Here is a 22,588-nt window from a genome sequence, read left to right as displayed (position 1 = left end):
TATACCTCCATCTCTTCCCCAGTTCTCAGCCTGGACAGCTGCTCCACCCTGAGGTGCCATTTCCATACAGCGGGAGAACGGGGTAAGGAGTGGAGCTGCGTGCGAGAGAGAAACAGGAGGAGAGGAAAGACCCCACTCCCCTTTTGCTCTGCTTTGCCACTCCAGCAATAGGGGGTGGGGGTTGGAGACGCTACACTCCCCGATCTCCCCAACCCCTCCCTTACTCACCCAGCCAAGTCTTCCCCTCGCAGCAGCTAGAGAGACAAAGGACAAGTCTTCCTGAAACCTGCCGTGGGGTGGGGTGGGGTGCGCTTGTGGGGCTTACAGTGGTCTTCCACTCTGGTATGTTTCCTTTCCCACCTCAGTCCATCCGTCTTCAGCCCCTCCCCTGCCGAGAAAGGCAGGCGAAAGCAAATAAATACTGGCAAGTGAAATCTCCGGATGAGGATCCGCAAGGAGCTCTCATCAATCTCCACCCAGGAGAGGAGTCGCAGCTGCTGCTGCTGCTGCCGCTGCCGTCGCCGCCGAGGCTGCCTAGGGCAGCGATCTGATCAGCACCATGGACAGCCGCCAGATGGATGGGTCTCCCAAAAAACCACCCGCACACACTCAAGGAGAAGGAGAGGAGACTTATTGGGCAGTCATGTGTTCTGCCGGGTGCTGGGCGGCCCCACCCACTCCCAATTCTCCCTTCCTGGCCGCCCTCCCCTTCGCAAATCTGGGGTGTGACAAACTGATCAAGCCACCGTGCTGCTGCTGGCTACTCCCTTCTTCCTTCCCTTCCCCACAGTCCACAAAGTAAGGAGGTTTTTAAAAAGCACCAACTCAACTTGGTGATCTTTCTAAGGTCTTGAAACCAGAGCAAGTGGGACTTCTTCAACATTTCATATGTAAGCTTTCAGGCTGAGGCTGGCTGGCCACCTCCTCCGTGGGACGGTTTTGTTGTTTTGTTGTGGTTTTTTCCAGAACAGAACAAGCTACCATCTGGACACATCATATCAAGGCGTTTTGTGAGACCATTTCAACTGACGGGCAAGTCTGCTGAAAACATCCACTCCTATCGAAGAAATACCTGGAGATGAGCTTCCGAAGGTAGCCTTTGCGGTTCTAAAACGGAGAGTTGCCGGAGGAAAGCAGCGAAACATTTGCACCAAAGGATATCTTGGTTTGTCCTACTTGACTCGGGTTGCATATAAATTGGAATCTGAATTTACTTCCATTTTGCTAAGAAATAAAACCAGGCACTGACTCTGTTGCAGCTCAGGTACAGGCTGAAAGACTTTTTCGCCAAAGCATGATTGACATACTCAACCAATCACAGTGTTCTGCAGGAGAGGTCATCCCACAGGTGCTGTCCAAAGTCTGTTGTGTATGATGTCAGAATCAGAACTTTAATGTGGTAGCAATTAAATCCTTTGGAACTCCCTCCCACTGCATAACAGACAGGTGTCTTCTCTATTAGGTTTTTGGTACCTGCTAAATGCATTCTTCTTTCAACAAACCTGCTAAAATCTTTATCCCTGTTGATATCTGCCTTTGATGTGAATTGATTTTATGTCCATGCCACTGTCGTTTTTAACAGTTTTTATATTTTTTGTTTTTAAAATTTGTGATTTCTTAGATTTTTGAAAATATATGTAACTGTAAATATATGGTTATTTGCTTCCCATAAGGCTGCAATTATTATTATTAATTTAAGTAATTACCTGCTCTTCACCAGCAAGTCCCAGGGCGTGTTGCAACAATTAAAAATTCAGAATTAAAAACAATTTAAGCATATGCAATATAATAAGAGATACAAAACAGTTGCTCTGTCTCACCTCCTGCCAACCTAGCGGTTTGAAAGCACATCAAAGTGCTAGTAGATAAATAGGTACCGCTCCAGCGGGAAGGTAAACGGCATTTCCGTGTGCTGCTCTGGTTCACCAGAAGCAGCTTAGTCATGCTGGCCACATGACCCGGAAAAACTGTCTGCGGACAAACACCAGCTCCCTTGGCCAGTAAAGTGAGATGAGTGGGCCAACCACAGAGCCGTCCGCGACTGGACCTAACAGTCAGGGATTCCTTTACCTTTACCTCTGAACTATGCAAGCTGATCATTAGAAGAACAATTGTTTAAGAACTGGTCTTGTGTTTCTCTTCCCCTCCCCATCCCTTCTCCTTGTATGGTGTGGGGTTTTATTTAGATGGTAAGCCTGCGGGCAAGAAGGGATTGTATTGCTTTGTTTGATCATTTGTTGTAAGCCACTCTGGGAGTCTTTTTTGCTTAAGAGCAGGTTACAAATGCTCTAAATAAAATATTAAAAAATGACTTCTCATGTGGAACAGGGGAAAAGAGTGTCACGCCCATACCTGCTGCACCTGCTGGTACAAGTTCAACCTGGAATTTTACCAACGTGATGAAATTAATTGGTTTTGTACAACCATGGCAACCACCAGGAAAGCTCAGAGCGTGTCCAGTTGCTCATTCAGCAGCAGAAGCAAAAGTTAATGAACTATTCTCTCTTTTCGTAATTGATTTCACGAGCCCTCCCCCAAATTATTTTCTACATTTGGGGGTTCTCTCAATAGATTAATCATTTGGTTTTTTTTGCTGTGGCACAGACTTCAACCTTATTGGGAGGAATTACATTTAAATTATAGGAATTTATCATTAATTATAAAATCCAATTAAGGCTTTCTATACTGCTAAAATTGGGGCATCCTCCTTATTTGGGGAAGGTTGGTTACTAAAAAAACAAACAAAAAACCCAAGTCCACTTCAGCACAAAAAAAGTTGTGTTGCGGAGCCATGAATGACCTAGCTTTTCATTTTAAAGAAATAAAGACGATTGAGAGGGTAGAATCATGAAAGCTCCACAAAGAACTCCATCAGGTGAACTTAACACAGCTGAACACAATTTAACCACACTCTTCCGCGGTTCCTTTCTACTTCCTTCACTAAACATTCTTTCATCTCACCAATCTAACTAAAGGGCAACTTCCTCACTCTTTATCCTAACCTGCCTTTGAAAATATATCCTCTGGTTGGAAGACTGAGCAACTCCAACAAGTAAACTGAGGAAGAGCAGACATGATGATAGAAGCTTATAAAATAATGCCTAAAGGTAAAGGTAAAGGGACCCCTGACCATTAGGTCCAGTCGTGGCTGACTTTGGGGTTACGGCGCTCTTCTCTTTATTGGCCGAGGGAGCCAGCATACAGCTTCCGGGTCATGTGGCCAGCATGACTAAGCCGCTTCTGGCGCACCAGAGCAGCGCATGGAAACGCCGTTTACCTTCCCGCCGGAGCGGTACCTATTTTTCTACTTGCACTTTGACATGCTTTCGAACTGCTAGGTTAGCAGGAGCAGGGACCAAACAACGGGAGCTCACCCCGTCGCGGGGATTCGAACTGCCGACCTTCTGATCGGCAAATCCTAGGCTCTGTGGTTTAACCCACAGCGCCACCCGCGTCCCTAAAATAATGCCTATCACGGAGGAAATGGATAGAGAAAAGCTTCCCTCCCTCTCTCATAACACTAGAGGCCATGGACATCCAAGGAAGCAGAGATAAACTGTGCAAATTGCTTCCCCAGGAGGGCAGTGACAGCCACCAACTCGGATGGTTTTAAAAAAAGGACCGGCCAAATACATGAATGAGAAAGCTATCAATGGCTACCAGCTATGATGGCTCTGCTTTGGCTCCACAACTGGAGGCATTAATGCTTCTGAATACCAGTTGCTGGAAGCCACTGGAGGAGAGAGAACTCTTGAGCTCAGGTCCTTTTTGCGAGTTTCCCACATGCATCTGGTTGGCCACTGTGAGAACAAGATGTTGGACTAGTTGCGCCACTGGCCTGATCCAGCAGGGATCATCCCTGCTCTCCTGAAGGTATAAAAAGAGCATCCACAGCAGGGAGTCTCCCCACAGCTGAGAGACTGTTTGGTTAACATCTTTTCTGCTGCCATCTCTCAGCAAGCAATCCTGAGTTTTCTCCATCTCCATTAGCAATGGGCTCTTGATTAAGGGACAATGATGCATGGAACATTCTCTCTATGTTCCCCGCCACATTTTAAATACACTCAGGAGTGCCACCAGGACAAATTGCAGCAAGCCCTTTGACGGGCTGCTACACTGATGAGACAAATAAAGTATGCAAACGGGCACTCCAGATGCCTAAAGCTGCAATCTGCAAGTGATATATTTCAAAGTAATTATACTGAAGCCATGGCCTCGGCGGGGCAAGTCACGGATGGAAAGGAGGCAGTGGAGCTGAGCCTAGGAGAGTGCACAGAAGGGCTGGCAATGAGGAATAATGGGGGGAGGCAACAGGAAACATCCATCGTTCAGGTGGTGGAGCACCCACTTTGCATGCAGAAGGTCGCAGGTTTGATCCCCAATGGCATCACCAAGAAAGGCTGGAAATCTATTTAAGCAATTGACAGAAGTGAGCCAGCACTAAATCACACTGAGCAAATGGGAGTTAACTCTTTATTAGTAAAAATAGGAGTGTATCATCTCTGAACAAGAGTGTTAGGCCTCATGAGCACAACAACTGATCTCAAAGCAGGTCTTGCCCCCATGAAGCACTTGCTGAGACTGTCTCCCAGCAGTTGCCCAAGTCTCTTCCCTCTCTAGGGTTTTCCACAAGCAATCAGAGACTGCATCTGCGTGAAGCTAACTTTTTCTCTGCCCTTTTCACACCTGTCCTGGTTCTGAGAGACACCCGTGATGCTTCACCAGGCAGGCTCATCTCTACCTCTTGGGAGTTCCTCCTCTCCTGCTTCTTTTTTTATTTTTTATTAAATATTTTACTAAAGGTTTTCTTGTTTTACAGTGTAAGTGTAATGCCTCATATATTTTTCCCCCCATTTAACATTTTTACAAATCCATTTCATTTGTTGAGGCATTAGGGGGGGGAGAAAAAAAAAGGGGGGGAAAGAGAGAGGGGGTGGAGGGAGGGGAGATGGATGGGGGTGGGGTCTCCTGCTTCTGATTCTGGGCTGCTCTTTGCCACAGACTTTCTCTGCTCACTAAATCCTGTTACCTCCTCAGCTTCTGACACTCCTCGTCCCAGTCTTCTCCCTCAGATCACTCGTAGTTGTCATCTCACCACAAATCTTCTGGCCTTCTTCCCTTGGGGGCTCCCCAGCTGTTTCCTCCCCACCCCCCATCCCTCTGCATTCAACCAGTCGTTGACAGCAATATACTGCTTAATTACAATAGTCTCTAAGCGGTTTACAGAGACACAATAACAAAACAAAACAAAATCAATTAAAACAATAAAATCAACCTTTAATTAAAATGCCTGCTGGAATTTTTTTTAAAAAAAGATTCTGTAGGTACTAGAAGTTCAACTGCAAGGGAGTTCCAGAAAATTGGCCCTCAGTACTAAACACACAAGGGACGCAGGTGGCGCTGTGGGTTAAAGCCTCAGCACCTAGGACTTGCCGATCGAAAGGTCGGCGGTTCGAATCCCTGCGGCAGGGTGCGCTCCCGCTGCTCGGTCCCAGCGCCTGCCAACCTAGCAGTTCGAAAGCACCTCCGGGTGCAAGTAGATAAATAGGGACCGCTTACCGGCGGGAAGGTAAACGGCGTTTCCGTGTGCGGCTCTGGCTCGCCAGATGCAGCTTTGTCATGCTGGCCACGTGACCCGGAAGTGTCTCCGGACAGCGCTGGCCCCTGGCCTCTTAAGTGAGATGGGCGCACAACCCCATTAAACCATTAAGCCATTAAACCCCGTATGGGCAGGGGTACCTTTACCTTTACCTACTAAACACACAACTCTTGGCAGATATAAGCTGCCATGGGGGACCACTGATAATGGATCCCTGGAAGAAAGACCTTATCCATCAAGCAGGGATATGAGGAGTTAGGAGGTCTTTCAGGTATCCTGGGCCCAAATTGTTAAGGGCCCTGTATATTAATGCATCACCTTTTAACCTGGCCCAGTAGCACGAGGGCAAGCCAGTGGGGAGTTTTGAGCACCTGAATTCTATGCTGGCAATAGTCTGTACCAGGCTTCCTCAACCTCGGCCCTCCAGATGTGTTGAGACTACAATTCCCATCATCCCTGACCACTGGTCCTGCTAGCTAGGGATCATGGGAGTTGTAGGCCAAAAGCATCTGGAGGGCTGAGGTTGAGGAAGCCTGGTTTGTACCCACCAACAGTGTAACTGCAGTGTTTTGTACCAGCTGGGGTCTCTGGACTATGCCCCCTAGGGCAGCCCCACATTTGGCCCCTGAGCCCACGGTTCTCCACCCTGGGTTTCTTGAATAAGTGGTCTGGATCCAGCATCAGGCATCTTCCTCTGCTTTAGAAAAAAAGAGAAGGGCAGCAATGGATTGCAAGAGACTGTAAGGTCTGCAAAAGCACCGCAGGGAGGCCTGTGTGGGAAGAGAGCTATGGACCCCAAACTGAGCACTTTTCTCCCCACTCCCAGAAACAGTGTCTTGCTTTATTTTGCTTTCTGAGCTTGCGACATGCACGCCCTGCTTTGTTCCTGGGTGGCAAAAGTTAAATCTTGCCACATCGCTCAAGTATGGAGCTGCCTCAGTCAGCAGTTTGTACTCCCATTACTGCCCAGCGGGGGAAATAATAAAATGGATTTTTATTGCAGCCTCATTCTCTCCCCTGCCCCCGCCCCACCTCCTCTCATTGGCTGTGAATATTAATTTTAGTTTACAGCAAGGAGGCTTGTGGGGTGGGTGCCATCACCGCCTTCCTTAAAAATAAACTAGTGTTACATTTGCCAAGAGGACAGGGAAGCACTCAATACTCTACACCTGCTCTAAATGGGATCAAAAGCCCCCATATATATTTTTAATGTGCATTGCCCCTACTAGTACAGTTGTTGTTACATGCTCTTGGGCTGGGGTGTTGTTCTGGGGGGGGGGGTTGCTGTTGGTTTTTTGTATCTTTATTTTCACTCTTGCTGTGATTTATGTGGAAATTGTTCCGTTTGGCTGTATATCCTTTAATATTTTATTTATTATGATCACTTTTGTTATGTTGCAGTTACGTTGTTGTTTTTCATGTTGTCAGTCACCTTGAGCATGATTTGAACTGTGGAAATTATTGTTATTTATTTAATTTAAATACCGCCCTTCACCAAACAATCCCAGGGTGGTTCACAGAAAAAACTACAAGATAAAACACAAGAACATTTCCTAAATAAAATTATGTATGTAGGTATGTTATTACACTGAAGTGGAACTGAATTCCGTGCAGAATTCTGTGTGAAGATTTATACGATGTGATAAATCACTACTTAGTTTGGTGTCCTTAGTTTGGTGTACCCAAACAGATGACCGTATTTTGCTTTGTGGAGGTTCAGAAGTGGCACGGCATAAAGTAAAGGTAAAGGGACCCCTGACCATTAGGTCCAGTTGTGGCCGACTCTGGGGTTGCAGCGCTCATCTCGCTTTATTGGCCAAGGGAGCCGGTATGCAGCTTCCGGGTCATGTGGCCAGCAGGACTAAGCCGCTTCTGGCGAACCAGAGCAGTGCATGGAAACGCCGTTTACCTTCCCGCCGGAGCAGTACTTATTTATCTACTTGCACTTTGACGTGCTTTCAAACTGCTAGGTTGGCAGGAGCAGGGACGGAGCAACGGGAGCTCACCCCGTCATGGGAATTCAAACCGCCGACCTTCTGATTGGCAAATTCTAGGCTCTGTGGTTTAACCCAGAGAACCACCCACGTCCCTGTGGCAAGACATGCTGAACTGGCAACCGGGTGGTTGCAGAGCCCAAATCAAGCTGCTCATTTTAACTTTTTAAAAGTGCCAATGAAGCCCACTGTGACTTTGGCTATGTCCTGGGACCTCACTTCCTTCAGCTTAGGGGGGAAAGCTCCCGCTGCTGCCAACTCAGTGGAAGGCAACCCGCAGAGCACATATTTTTAAGTTGCCTGATATTTCGTTAACAGTGGCAGCTTCAATTTGCTTTCATGCAGTTGATTATTTTCCTCCGTTTCCTTAAATGTTTTTGTTTGTTTTCATTTTGGGAATTTAGCACAAGTCATACAGTCCTGTAGGGACGCAGGTGGCGCTGTGGGTTAAAGCCTCAGCGCCTAGGACTTGCCGATCGAAAGGTCGGCGGTTCGAATCCCTGCAGCGGGGTGCGCTCCCGCTGCTCGGTCCCAGCGCCTGCCAACCTAGCAGTTCGAAAGCACCTCCAGGTGCAAGTAGATAAATAGGGACCGCTTACCAGCGGGAAGGTAAACGGCGTTTCCGTGTGCGGCTCTGGCTCACCAGAGCAGCGATGTCACGCTGGCCACGTGACCCGGAAGTGTCTCCGGACAGCGCTGGCCCCTGGCCTCTTAAGTGAGATGGGCGCACAACCCCAGAGTCTGTCAAGACTGGCCCGTACGGGCAGGGGTACCTTTACCTTTACCTATACAGTCCTGTAAGCAGTTCCCTCCATTTTAATTTCCTCCTCAAAATGAAGAGAATTGCCTTTAAATAAAAACAAAACAAAACAAAAGAGAATTGCAATCCATTTGCTGCTGATTCACAGCAGACTTGGTGAGCGTGCGTCACACAAAGCAACGAAGCTCAGCAGGGCCCTATTTGTGTTTATGTGGCACTTCCAAAAAACGGCAACAATACTGCAACTTTAAAACCCAGCAAGGAACACGATAGCCTTTGTGCATCATAAAACTGGGCTCTTAATTGCAAACACACAAACTGTTGCTCAGCTTCTGTAAACACCCATCCACTACTGCAGCGCTGTTGTCCCCTGCTGTTGCATCTAGGCTTAGCATCCGCTCCCAATTTGTGATCCATACAGAAACTCAAGAACTAGCCAACCTGTTGCCCTCCAGATGTTGCCCTCCAGATGTTGCTGCACCCCAAACCCCAATCAGTCCCAGCCATCATGCTCAATGGTTAGAAATTATGGGAGGTCAAGTCAATTCAATCACAGGTCCCCAATCCGTTTCATTTCATGTATAGGATGTGGTGAGCTACTGCAAAGCACTCCAAGGAAGCCAAGTGTCCCTGCTCTCTCTCTCTCCCCACCTTTTGCAAACATTCTTCTTTAATAAGGTGCAAAATAGTTCCATTTACATTTTTTTTTTGGGGGGGGGAGTGGAATCTCTGCTCCTTCCCTGCAAGAACAATTACACATCTCACCAAGCTGCTTGTAGCTTTCCCTTAGCTGCAAATTGATTAGTCTGGTATTTTACACTAATATGGAAATACTGGGGAAATGTTCTTTTGTTTAAACACACATTCAAAATAAAACTCTGTCTAGGAATTTAGTCTCCTTCTCTCAAAGAATCAGCAAGGCCACAATCAGCCTACGGTAGGCGCTACATTTTTTTCCTGCTGCCTGGGAAGTGGCTCCATGGTTCTTTGTCCTTGCTGCCTCTTTTAATCTTAGAATTGCAGAGTTGGAAGTGACCACAAGGATCATCAAGCCCAACCCCCTGCAATGAAAGAATCTTTCACCCAACATAGGGCTTGAGCCCTCAACGCTGAAATTAAAAGTCTCATGTTCTATAATGTTTGGGAAGGACTGGACTTTGCCTTTACTGACAAGGAGGGTGGGCATATTTGGGACATCTACAGGTAAAGGTAAAGGGACCCCTGACCATTAGGTCCAGTTGCGGATGACTCTGGGGTTGCGGTGCTCATCTCGCTTTACTGGCCGAGGGAGCCAACGTACAGCTTCCGGGTCATGTGGCCAGCATGACTAAGCCGCTTCTAGTGAAGCCAGAGTGGTGCACGAAACGCCGTTTACCTTCCCACCGGAGCGGTACCTATTTATCTACTTGCACTTTGATGTGCTTTCGAACTGCTAGGTTGGCAGGAGCAGGGACTGAACAACAGGAGCTCACCTTGTTGCAGGGATTCGATCCTCCGACCTTCTGATCGGCAAGCCCTAGGCTCTGTGGTTTAACCCACAGCGCCACCCACATCCCTTTTATTCCCTACAGGTATACACACACACACAAAAGAGGCCCCAGCTGCAACCCACCCCTCCACATAGACTTTTATAAATAGTCCTTACCTGCTCCAGCAGCTGTAGCCGTGCTGGCACAACTTTGCCACTTGAATCAGTGAGGGCACCCTTGGCATTAGCTCCTTGCACTCAGGAAAGAAATGTGATGGGGATCTCTCCCTCCCCACCCCCTGCCGTCCCCAAAACAGCAGGGTCCCTTTCAAAGGAGATTGTGGATCACTCAGCAGGTCTGGTTAGAAACAGCTTCTAGAAACTGAAAGTTCATATTTGAAGAACCGCAGGGAGAACATCCCAGTGATTGCAAGATGGTTCTCTCACACAGAGAGAATTCTGCAGGCACCAAACAGTGCGTCTCAGCTTCTTGGAACTTCCGGAGTAATCCTATTCCAACAGGTTTAGCCAATAAACTGAGGGTATGTATTAGCTAATACCCCTAAGAATGCTTCCCTTGGCTTCTTGGTCAGCGAGGTCACCAGGCAGCTTATGCCATGCAACTTCCTTCTTATACAGCCTCCCTCCTCCCTTCCTGGAAACCAGCATAGTGGTCCTACAGGGTGTGGGTTGAGAGCAACTGCTACTGTCCGAAACATCTGGGAGACATCATGTGATTTAGGACCCACCCGCACAAAATATTTAAAAGCAGCAGCATCCCACTTTAAACCGTTGTGCCTTCCCCCAAAGAATCCTGGGAGCAGTAGTTTCTTAAGGCTGCTGAAAGTTGTTAGGGGACCGCTGTTCCCCTCACAGAGTTACCGTTCCCACAGTTCCCTGGGAAGAGAGATTGGTTGCTAAACCATTCTGGGAGTTGTAGTTCTGTGAAAGGAATAGGGGGTCTTCTCAACATCTCTCAGCAGCAAACAATGAACTACAGCTCCCAGGATTCATTGGGAGAAGCACAATTCCTTAAAGCGGTATGCAACTGCTTTCAATGTACAGTATTGCACCAAATATACTCTCCCCATCCTGCATTCCCTACGATAAAGACAAATGCAACACAGCCACCTTGTGGCCACCAGCATAATGTTCAAATTTCTATAGGGAGTAACTGTCCCAGACATTCTCTCTTGCATAGAAACAGTAAGCCATGTTTTGTAAGCTTTGTAATTCTTACGAGAGACCCAGAAAAAGGTGGTGGGTCCAGCAACTTTTTCATATCCTGGAATATTGCCTGCATGTTATATATTTCTTTTCTCCAGTACAAATAAATTATCACAGCAGCTGCTGCTAAATTCCAGCTTAATTTGCAAGGAACAGCTGAACTGAGGCAGGGAAATATTTGTGCTATATAACAATTAGGAAGCATTCCAAGCAGGCAAGGTATAGCACCAGAGGTTGCCCTCATTGGGAGAGACTTCTGCATCTTCCAGAGGGGTCACTCTGTGTTAGCCTGTCACAGTAAGAACACCAGTCTTTTTGTATGCAGTGCTAGTATTGCTCAGAGCAGACCCAATGAAATTAATGGATATGACTAACTGAGGTCCATTAATTTCAGTGGTTTTACTCTAAGCAGGGCCAATCCTAACAAATTTATTACAGAGTTAAACTACAGTCCAGAAAAAGCTTACACTGTAATAAATTAGTTACGCTTTAAACGTGGCATTGAATTGTTGCATTAGCATCTGTGTTGGTCAACTTTTGAGAAAGCCACATTCTGTGTGGTTTTGCCCAACAACATATTTTGGTGTCAAAGCAAGCAGGGTAATCAGGCACTATGCCCAGAATTGTGAAAGCAAATTTTCAGAGAAAAGTAAATAATGTTCCAAGACCTTTGAACAGTCTTAATCAGTTTGATCACATACTGTTTTAGCGACAGTGTGGTGAAATGGTTAAGAGTGTTGGATTAAGACCTGGGAAACCAGGATTCAAATCCCCACTCAGCCATTAAGCTCACTGGGTGACCTTGAGCCAGTCACCATCTCTTAGCCTAAGCTACCTCACAGGGTTGTTGTGAGGATGAAATGGGAGGGAGAACCAGATTCACCACCTTGAGTTCCTTGGCAGATAAAGGTGGTATATAAATGAAATGAATGAATGAATGAATGAATGAATGAATGAATGAATGTCATATGAATGTTCAGGCAGCCCTACAAGTTGAGAGGACCCAAACAGGGATGGGGTTTACTCTAGCACAGAGCCTCACAACTTTCCCCACAAAACATCAGTAGGCCAACCCCTCTCTTCTCTGCTTGCTTGCTTGTTTATTGATTGATTTAATTGTATTTATATCCCACCTTTTTCTCCAAGGAGCTCAAGGTGGCATACATGGTTCCCCCCTCCTCATTTAATCCCCAGAAAGAACCCTGTTACGTAGGTTAGGCTGAGAAAGGCAGTGACTGGCCCCCAAAGTCGCCCTGTGAATTTCATGGCTAAGTGGGGATTTGAACCCTGGTCTTCAAAGTCTTAATCTGACACTCTACCCATTATACCACACTGGGGACTAATCTACACTGGTGAGTTATGACGTTTAAAATGCATTATAAAAAATGTGACACCAGAGGGCGCTGTAGAGCAGCAATCTGTCGCCAATGGCAAATTGCATTGGGAGCTGTATTTTTTAATAGTGTTTTTAATAGCCTTTTCCAGATCTGTGTAGATCCGGCCTGGGCTCTATGCATCATACCTGTAAGAAGGGGCTACGGATCTGCTTTGGAGGAGACAGAACACTGCTGGCTTGCCAGCAATTAATCCTTAAACACATCAAGAGCCAACACCATCCTTTGCTGTGGAAAGCAAAACTCAAGCTTTTATGTTACCATAAAAGCTTCCTGACAATGCTACTTTAGGGCAGACATAAGAGAGTCAGGGATCTACCAGAAGACCAATGATTTACAGGAATATTCCCCTTCTACACCCAACTTAGCCTTGACCCTCCCAGCCCATAACCATTAACCCCCGGTTCTCACAGAGAGAGCAGGGGGCTTCCCTTTCCACTGCTGGTCCCATTGCCATCCCACACTCCATGCTTCTGTAGTATAGCTGGGCAAAAAGCAGATTATTGTGTGGTGTTAAAGCAGGGCAAAATTGGTGGTAAGCATCTGGTGGAGAACAGAAGACTGGGAAGCTTGATGCATGTTTAAAGCAAACTGGAGAATGTGTCCACTTATAGCATGCATGTGCACTTCTGAGAAATGTTGCTAAGCACTTTCTGGGAGTTATAAGAACTACTGCTTAACTTTAATAATGTGGTGCTTGAGTCTGCTTTCACCCCTCTTCCCTCCTTGCCCTTTTCCCTTATGTGACATGTCTTTTAAATTGGAAGCCTGCAGGCAAGGACTGTTTTAACTAATCACACATATGCCACCCTGGAAGCATTTTTGGGTGAAGAGTTGGAGTACAAATGCTCTAAACCAGCGGTTCTCAACCTGTGGGTGCTCAAATGTTGTTGGACTACAACTCCCATCATCCCTGAGCTCTGACCTTGCTAGCTAGGGGTGATGGGAGTTGTAGTCCAACAACATCCAGGGACCCACAGATTGAGAAAAGCTGCTCTAAACAAATATAGAAATGAAAGCTTAAAGAAAATGGAAAATAGGAAGGAAACCTGACCGTGTGCGGCCCACAGAATGAAATTCTTAGGTTTTGCTATTTGAAGCAGGGAAAAGCAAACGAACAAAATAAGCCACAAAAGGTTACATGCATGCAACATTTATTGATGAACAGCAGAAAAGATGGAAATGGTAAACGTGTGACACAATTATTAATGGCATCAGTAACAGTGGAAGAGAGTGGATATATATGAACCCAGCAGCTGAAATGAACACACACATACATATATACATCCCTCCACCAAAAAGTTTTACAGTGGCAGGAAACATGAAGGCAAAAGGACATCAAGTGCAAGCAAAAAGACAAAACAAAGAAAAATGTTTTCAAACAGGCACAAATACGTACAATGTTCTAGACAAAACAGAAGCTTTTCAGGCAAACAGGGCAGTGGAAGAACAATATGTGACACTGCATTTCAATTCCATGGCACCTCTTTCAAGTAAGGCAGAAATGGGGAGCCTTTGGCCCTTCAGATGTTGCTGAACCACAATTCCCATCAGCCCCTGCAAGTGTGGCCAATGACCAGGGATGGTGGGAGTCGTAGTTCAGCGATGTCTGAATAGCCAAAGGTTCCCCATGGCTGAAGTAATGGCTCAGTATTACAGCTCTGATGCTGCTGTGTTTTATATTCACCAAGCAAATAAATCACTGGAGGACTATTTGATCTAAATGCTTCCATTTGAAACAGATATAGTTGGAGATTTTCACAACCGGGATGTCCATCACAGGGCAGTAGGGGAAAGAGAGGGAAAGCAAGGGTGAGTGTGCGGTTAGAAAAAAGCACTGGAAAACATGGAAGGAGGGCACAGATTCTGGAAGGTCAGAACTTTATTCCTGGAAAATCCCACAAGTAAAACAGCTGCCACTAGGGGGCACCAAGGACACAGCAGGGAGGAGGAAATACACAGCTGAGCAAAATCACTCCGAAAAGCCTGGGGTGAAAAGCTTAGCACCCCACCAGCCCTCCCCCAGGCAGGCACAATACACACACACACACACACACACACACACACACACACACACACACCAGAGTTTGGTGTCATGCTGGAAACTCTGTTGCTGCCAGGAGTCAAGTAGATCCTAACTCACAAGGGTTTGTCTGGGTGGAATCTTGTGCTGCTAAAAGCAGAGATCTGCCCTTTGGCCAAATTATATTGGAGGGTACTAGATCTCATGTTCACCCACAGTGTTCCTGCACTAGTTATCCAAGACTTGGGGGGGGGGGAGTATCACAAGGGTCTGAACTGAATCAAGAGACAGAGGATGTAATGAGATCCTGGAACACAGCGGCTAGAGATTGGTCAAGAAACTGGTGGTTGATTGATGATGATGCTCCACCTATCTGACTGGGTTGTCCCAGCCACACAAGGGCCCAATTTCCCACTTGCTCTCCTGCTGGCAGGGAACTTATTGCTAATAGGCAGTATTAAAAATCTGTAAATAAAACGTGAAGCCAATGGACTTTCGACTGTGATGGGGTTTCATTTACTTATTTTGTCACTTTACAGTGGTACCTCTGGATACGAACAGGATCCGTTCCGGAGCCCTGTTCGTATCCTGAAGCGAACGCAGCCCGCGTCTGCACGTCGCGATTCACCATCGCATGCGCGATGACAACATTTTGACCGTCTGCATGTGCGCGAGCGGTGAAACCCGAAAGTAACGTGTTCTGTTACTTCCGGGTCCCCGCGGAGCACAACCTGAAAACGCTCAACCTGAAGCAACTTTAACCAGAGGTATGACTGTATTGTTTATTTAATAGGTTTATGTATCTCATTAGATTGTGCTGTTGAGCGTGCTGAATTGTGTGGCTTTTAAAATAAAACCCACCTGAAGTTGGAAAGAAAAAAAGAGGTGTAGCACCACCATATTACGATGCAACCCAGGTGTGTGCAGAGGCTATAGTGCAGTTAAGGAATTCTAACACACACAACTTGCACTTGTACTCTTCTGCCTTCCCTTCCTCTCCCAGGGCAAAAGCACCAAACAGGAGTGCCAGGTTCAGAAAGGTTTGCCAGCTGGCAAGACAGAGCGTGCGCAAATGGATCAAAACAGACTGCATGCAGCACTGTAAACAGTACAAAAGGAGTCCATCTCCCTTGAAGCGCAGAGAGTCAGCCTACAGCTACAACAACCCTCAGATGTGAATGTCAGTATTACAGCCCAGCAAGGTGTATGAAATGTGTAAGCCAGCATCTCCATCTGTGCAAGGCTCCACGTCGCTTTAAGAATGTAAGAACCACCAAAGGTCCTGTTCTCACAGCGGCCAACCAGGTGCCCTAACAGGAAGCCCAAAAGCCAAAGGCTCTCATTTAAATTCACACTAAAGATTCTGATTTAAAGTCACACTAGTGTGGAAAGGGCATCATGCCCTTTCTCCTCCAGCCTTAGAAAGATGGCATTTACGCTCTAGTGATTTACTGATGAGGGGAAATTATTATTTTTTGCTCATCGGGACTCTCTTCTTCAGCCAACACAGGAAGGAAGCCTCAGGCAACAGGTAGGAAATTCAGGTTCTGGAGCCACACACAAATTTCCTGATCAAATGAAACATTGTTCTATCCCAGATGAGGCAGTTGTGATTTTGCAAAGGGATCTGCAGCTGAAGGGCATCTTGATGATGCAACCCTGCCTTTATACTAGGTGCAAAGCTTTGGAACTAGATTGATGGAAGTGAGGGGGCAGATCCTGATGCTCACTGGGGGGCAGGGAGCACGTGCCAGCTCTCAGAGATGAGAGCAAGAGAAAAGACCCTTCATTCAAGGAGGCTAGAAGCGAGCAAGTGGCAACCCCAAGTGACCCGGCAACCAAGCAGCCAGCTCATGTTGCATAATGTTCACACCCATTAAGCCCAAGCAAACACAACCAGCCTGTGTGATGAAAAGAAGCAGAAATAACAGGAGGGCTTGTAGGGCATGATTAATTAAAAAGATGCCCAGCAGCCTTCATAAAAGGGCAACATGCTCCTACGTCCCTTGGGCAACCCCCACCCCACCAGCTTCTGCAGGGGAGACTCAGCAGGTTTTTATACCAAACCGCTATACTTATTCCATTAAAGTCAGCAGGAATTAATCAGACTTGCAGGCAGGCAGAGAGAGAGAGAGCACTGAAAAAATCCTGGGGTGGACTGCTTGTTTATTTTTAGTGCCAGATGTAGGCAAAACGTGGTTTTATGGTCTCTAAAGAGGATTAAAAATCCCTTTAATCTGTGTTATGACATTGCTCTCCTTCAAAGTGGAATGAAACTGGGGCTTCCTGAAGTCAAGAGTGTCAGAAAGGAGATAGCAAATGCATCCATCCCTGCGAACAGACAGAGGGGAAACAAGTCTGGCCAAGTTGACAAAGTACTGAATTTGGATCTAATGGGTGTGGATTTAATGAACACATGGCTGAGGGGGCCTGGGCTAGGGAAAAGAGAGGAAGAATAATGTGACATTCTAAAGGAATCTGTGTGCATGTGTTGGTGGGGGGAAAGAGAGAGAGAGAAGCAGAATCATCTTTGGTAGAAAGTGATTCAGGGCAAGGTAATAGCACAATGACAGGCTGACAGCAAAAAGGTTCAGGAAGGGTGGGAAGAAAGAGTTTAATAGCTTTGTTAACATATAATTAATTGAGAACCACTTCTATAGCAAGAGGTTACCAATATGGTGCCCTCTAGATGCTGTTGGACTACAATTCCCATCAGCAGGACCAATGGTCAGGAGTTATGGAAACTGTAGTCCAAAGTATATGGAGGGCACCACACTGGTCACACCTGCTTTACAGTCTTGGAAGCTGTGCCTAAGACGTTGTTTATGTTACTATTTTCATACGTGCAGAAGCATTCCTAGAAGCCCTGGAAATGGCCCTGATGTATCTTAAATGTTTATTATCTCCATACAGCAGTCCCAAAATATAATACCACCACCTTCCTTTCATTACTCAAGCATGTTGCTTAGGAGAACTGTTCTATTCATTCCAAAGGAAGGTTCTTCCAGTATTACTCCTAGGGCAGCCTTCCCAAACCTGGCACCTTTTGGACTACAACTGCCATGAACCCTGGCCATTTGCCATGTTGGCTGGGGCTGATGGGAGCTGTAGTCCCCCCCCCCAAAAAAAAATCTGTAGGGTATCAGGCTGGGGAAGACTGTCCTGGGGAAAGCTGCTTCCCCCTGCCCTCCTACCCCACCCCCCTTACTGCAGCCTTGAATATCTGTTTTTTAAGATTTTACAGTTCCTCTATAAATAAACCTGCTGCAAATTTACCTTCTGAAACTATATCACGACAAACGGTCTCCTGTAGAAACCCTCAAGTGGCTGGAAATTGTGAGGGAGAAGTAAGACTGAGGAAGGGGTTGCATAGTTGCACAACCTCTGACCCCTTCAAACCAAAACACAGGAAGCTGTCTTATACCAAAGTTGGACCACTGGTCCATTTAACCCAACACTGTCTAGTCCGAATGGGAGCAGCTGTCCAGGGTTTCAGACCAGGGGGACATTCCCAGCCCTATCAGAAGACACCAAGGATTGAACCTTGGGTGTATGCTGGCTGCTTTGCCATAATAAACATTGACTGATTGGACCTGGGACCTTCTGCATGCAAAATGGGTACCCTAACCAGTGAGCTACGGCCCTTTCCAACTAGTAACTGCAGAGACGAGGAAAGAGAAGAGAATACAGGGACAACCTGTCCACTTTTACATCCACATTACTTTTCCCCATTTCCCCCTGCACACTTGTCTGCCATTCACAACCCCTATAAGGCTCTCTGGGGATTCAGGCAGGGGTCTCTCCCAGCCCCTCCTGATGGGCCACACACAGGGGCTTGTCAGATGCTGCCCTGCTCTTTTAATTAAACAGGCTGACAACGTGCCTTACCAAGTCCCTGGCTGGTCGTGAGGCACACACGGCTGGTAGTCATTGCTTGACCTGTGGCGGAGGGTGAGACGCGGCACAGCATCCCTGGGCCTTCACCAACAGCTCGCACACTACCGAAAAGGAAGCGTGAGTTGTGCAAGGCAGCTTCCCACCCCGCAAACCTGAAGCCTGATAAGGTCACCACCGGTGGGCACCGTCTTGAAGACTGTGTCACAGAAAACCAACACCTCCCAAGTTCATTTGCTAGCCTGGAAAGCCCTCTTCATTCCATCTCGGTCAAATGTAACATTAGTATCGCTGTCACTCAACACAGCAGCAAGACCTTTACGCCACCCTAAGACTGTGTGTTTGTGTCGAAGGTATTAACAGTTAAAATAAAGAGATTCTGGATGGAAGGTCTGGTCAAGATATAACGGGCCCTGTGGATTTCTGGTTTTAAAAGGCTGAAGTACTGCTTCTGAACTCCTTTGGGCCCAAGCTCACAGCTGTGTGGAAAAGCTGCTTGCTCTGCTGATTCATGCTGACCTATCCAAATTCTTAGAGGAGACGGTCAGGCATGCAAGGCACCTCCCTCCGGCTGCAGAACCTTAAGGAGCCTTGCATAACCAGCCCCTGCAGCACCCACATTAAGAATTAGAATCTAGTGATTTGTTTAGTTTTCTGGTGTAGGAGCCAAGATTTAGCTCAGTGCTCCTTTTACGACATTGCACCTCCACTAAGGACGGTGCAATTCTCAAGCAACAGTGCAATGCTTCCTCCGACCCCAGTTTCCCCTGCAACTTCTTCTGCCACTGGGGTGTTCTGCAGGAGAGGAGGGGCCTACAGAAAGATCCTCCCCACCAAGCACGGACTCTACCTGACTGGTTGTTCCTCATGCGGATGGCTTTGGACTTGGCCAGCTCCAAAGCAGTGACCCATCGCTGCCGCTCCACTTCTGAGTGAGCCTTCAGGTGGTATGTCCTTCCCCCATTGGAAAGCACAATGTTACAGGAGTCCTCTGTGTCGATGTGAGCCGTTGACAAGTTGATGGTTCCCCGACAGGTGTGAGCCATTTCAGCTTGAGTCCTGCAAAAAGGAACAAGGGAAGAAGCATAAGCAAGCGCCTTGGGTTTCACCTTCTGATCAAGGCTAGCAAGAGGGGATGGGGGACCTCCCCAGCCAGGACTTCCCTAGGCACTGAAAGCAGGATTCCCACGTGACTGCATCAAGTAAAACTTCCTTCAGGCAGCAGGTCCTGGTTTGAACTGTGCCAAGAAACACTGAACACCAGAGCTTTCCAAACTGTGCGTCGCGACACATTAGTAAGTCAGCTGCAGTCTGTAAGTGTGTTGCGTGAATGCTCCTCTCGGGGCTGCAAAGGGGTTAGTTTAACCTCTGGTTTGCTAGTAAAACTGAATTACTGTGTCACAAAATGATGCATGTCTACAAAGTGTGTCACCAATATGAAAAGTTTGGAAAGCTCTGCTGTACGCAGTGCCTTCACTGTGGAATCCTGGATCTACTAGTACTGTACATCTCTGGGTGATTTGCCATAGATCAGCAAAGCTTCCTGATGCCTCGCTTGTTTTGCATATATACTGAAACCAAAACTGGTAACACAGAAATAAAACCCTAGATTTCAGTACAGTGGTACCTCGGTTTACGAACAGTCCTGTTTACGAACTATTCGGTTTACGAACACCACGAAACCAGAAGTAGTGTTCCGGTTTGCAAACTTTACCGCGGTCTACTGCCGGAAGCCGAATGATGGAAGGGCACAGGCAGCGGGAGGCCTCATTAGGGAAAGTGCGCCTCGGTTTAAGAATGGATTTGGTTTAAGAACGGACTAAGGAACGGATTAAGTTCATAAACCGAGGTACCACTGTATAAACTTAACTCAAAGCAAGTGGCACCTTAAAATCAGCCTTCACCAACCTAGTGCCTTCCAGATGTTCCGGACAACAACCCCCATCAGCCCCAGGCAGCTATGCACTACAGAGTTGTAGTCCAAACATCTGGAGCACACCACACTGGTGAAGGCTGCTGTGCATCTGCTAAGGAGTCACCTGTGTATGACAAATTGGATGAAACCGAGTGTTTTAGCCTTGACAGATGAAACTACAGTAGTGGGTGTGCCTTAAGTAATGCCAACTGACAATGTTATATATCAAAAGAGACACATTCTCCCTCAAGCAAGCAAGAAGTCTAAGCTCCTTGTGAAAATGTTTCAATTGTCCTGCGTACCTGTTGTCCTGTTGCAAAGCATATATTTGCCAATAAGTTGTCAAAGAACAAACAGAATTATCCGGAAACTCAGCTCTGTCTGCTACAAGCCTGTTTACTTTGCTGTGGGGTCCCTAAGCCTCAAAAATAGCTGGAAGGTTTGACGGCAGGAAGACTATAATTTCCCAGCAGTAGTCATACTTAAGGCAGCAGAAACAAAAACAAAAAACCACAGGGTTGAGTTTTGGAAATCCCTGGGCGTGTGAAAACGGTGAGACTGTGAGGAAAGTGGTCTTTTTCTCAGCATAAACTAGTATTGCTGCATATTATTCTAATCCTGCTGTATGAAGAGTCCAAAGTGTTCTGGGTACTGCACAGATATTAAAAACAAGTCAGCCCCTGCCACAGTTTCAAAATCTAATTATTAGATTTATACCTAAGAACGTAAGTGCAGCCTTGCTGGGTCAGGACAAAGGCCCACCTAGTCCAGCATCCTGTTCTCACAGTGGTCATCCAGATGCCCGTGGGAAGTGTAACAACCCTCTCCCCACCCCCACCCCCACCCCAATTCCCAGCAGCTGGCATTTGGACCTCCAACAGCAGAGACAGAAGACAGTCATTCTAGCAAGTAACTACTTAGAGCTTTAAACTCCATGAATCCTTTTTTAACCCATCAAAGTTGGTGGCTGTCATTACTTCCTGTCAGGTGGTGAGGTGGTTGCTCACGAGTAACCAGGCAGGACTCCGACCTGTCTTTAACAGGTTTTTATTTGTGCAAACTATTTACAGTGCAGAACCAGAAAGTTCATGTCCGTCTCAGTCACTTGCAGATTCCGGGAGTGGCCTCTTCTGGTCCCTCTCCCCCAGCATAATAACTTAGACACCCCAAATCTCCGCCTCCCTTCCTTACGTTTCACCCCTGTGCGCAAACTGGGCGATGGAAACGGTGTGCCTGTTTCCTGCCTGGCTGGGCTAGGTGAGGCGCTTGGGCTCTCAGTAGCATCTTCAAGACCTCTCCTCGCTCGGCTTTCCCCTTCCCCCTCTGCTCCACTGGAGGTATGGCTTTCCCCACTGTTGGACAAGGAGCTGCTCCTCAGAAGCATGGGAGGCTCTCTGTATTCCTCTGCCTCCCACCCGTTCTGATGGCAGTCCCCTGACACTTCCTGTGGAAGCAAATTCCATAGCTCACTAACCTTTCCTCATAGGGGAGCTGTGCCACCCCCTTGAACATTTTGGTTGCTCTTTTCTGAGTACACTCTGAAAAAGATATTAAGAAGGAAGACAAAAACAAGCCTATTTCCTATGTCTGGGTAGCTTCCAGATTGTCACTATTTTGCAGGGATGATTCAACTGTATTCTGGCGCACTTGGAACATTTATGCAACCCGCTTCTATCTCACTCTGTACTGTCTACCCTGACTGGCAGCGACTCTCCAGGGTTTCAAGACAGCACATTCCCAGCCCTGCATGGAGATGCCATTGGGAACTGAATTTGGGACTTTCTGAATGGAAGTTGCTCTACCAACTCAGCTAAGCAGAACCTAAGCCGTGCCGTGCGCAATTTCCTGCCTCTGTAGGGTTGCTTAAGACCTTCCTGGTTATTTTTACTAAAGGCATCACGGTTTTGCTGCAACCAAGGCAAATGCAAAATTATCAGAAATGAAGATGTAAAATCCCAACAGCTAAGAAGCTGCTAAATTTAAGTGCAGGTTGCACAGTCCCAGGTGCCCATCCAGATGGTTAAGCGAATCCAACCCACCCACCAGCTTCCGTTTGGCATCTGAAGCCATATTCATGGAAACCATATGCAAATGTAAACCTGAAAGGAAGATATGCAGAAAACTGCAATTATTTCATAATACGGCTGCTACAGTCAATCCTTGGATCTCAAACGCCTTGGCTCCTGAACAAATCGGCTCCCAAACGATCAAAACCCAGTGATTGTTTTCAAACGGTTTTTGGAAGCCAAATGTCCGGCGCAGCTTCCGATTGACTACAGGAGTGTCCTGTAGCCAATCAGAAGCCATGCCTTGG

At 46.9% G+C, this 22,588-nt stretch overlaps 1 protein-coding gene across 4 annotated transcripts in view; it reads right to left on the bottom strand.

Annotated features, from left to right (window-relative positions):
* The window catches only part of OSBP2 (oxysterol binding protein 2), a gene marked incomplete at its 5' end in the record, with an annotated part of 154,075 nt that overhangs the window by 106,015 nt on the left and 25,472 nt on the right, over window positions 1–22,588 (bottom strand). For 2 of the 4 annotated variants that reach the window (XM_079956592.1, XM_079956593.1), the window contains one exon: window positions 19,210–19,418. In XM_079956592.1, coding sequence (XP_079812718.1) covers window positions 19,210–19,418 — 209 coding nt within the window. Of the gene's footprint in view, window positions 1–228; window positions 361–18,353; window positions 19,133–19,209; window positions 19,419–22,588 lie in introns of those variants that run through there. The other 2 variants (XM_079956594.1, XM_079956598.1) reach the window with 2 other exon arrangements.

Source organism: Podarcis cretensis (assembly GCF_951804945.1).
Source record: "Podarcis cretensis genome assembly, chromosome: 16".
Taxonomy (NCBI): Eukaryota; Metazoa; Chordata; class Lepidosauria; order Squamata; family Lacertidae; genus Podarcis; species Podarcis cretensis.
Note: the sequence above shows the minus strand (reverse complement) of the source record. Positions and strands in the feature narration are given on the sequence as shown.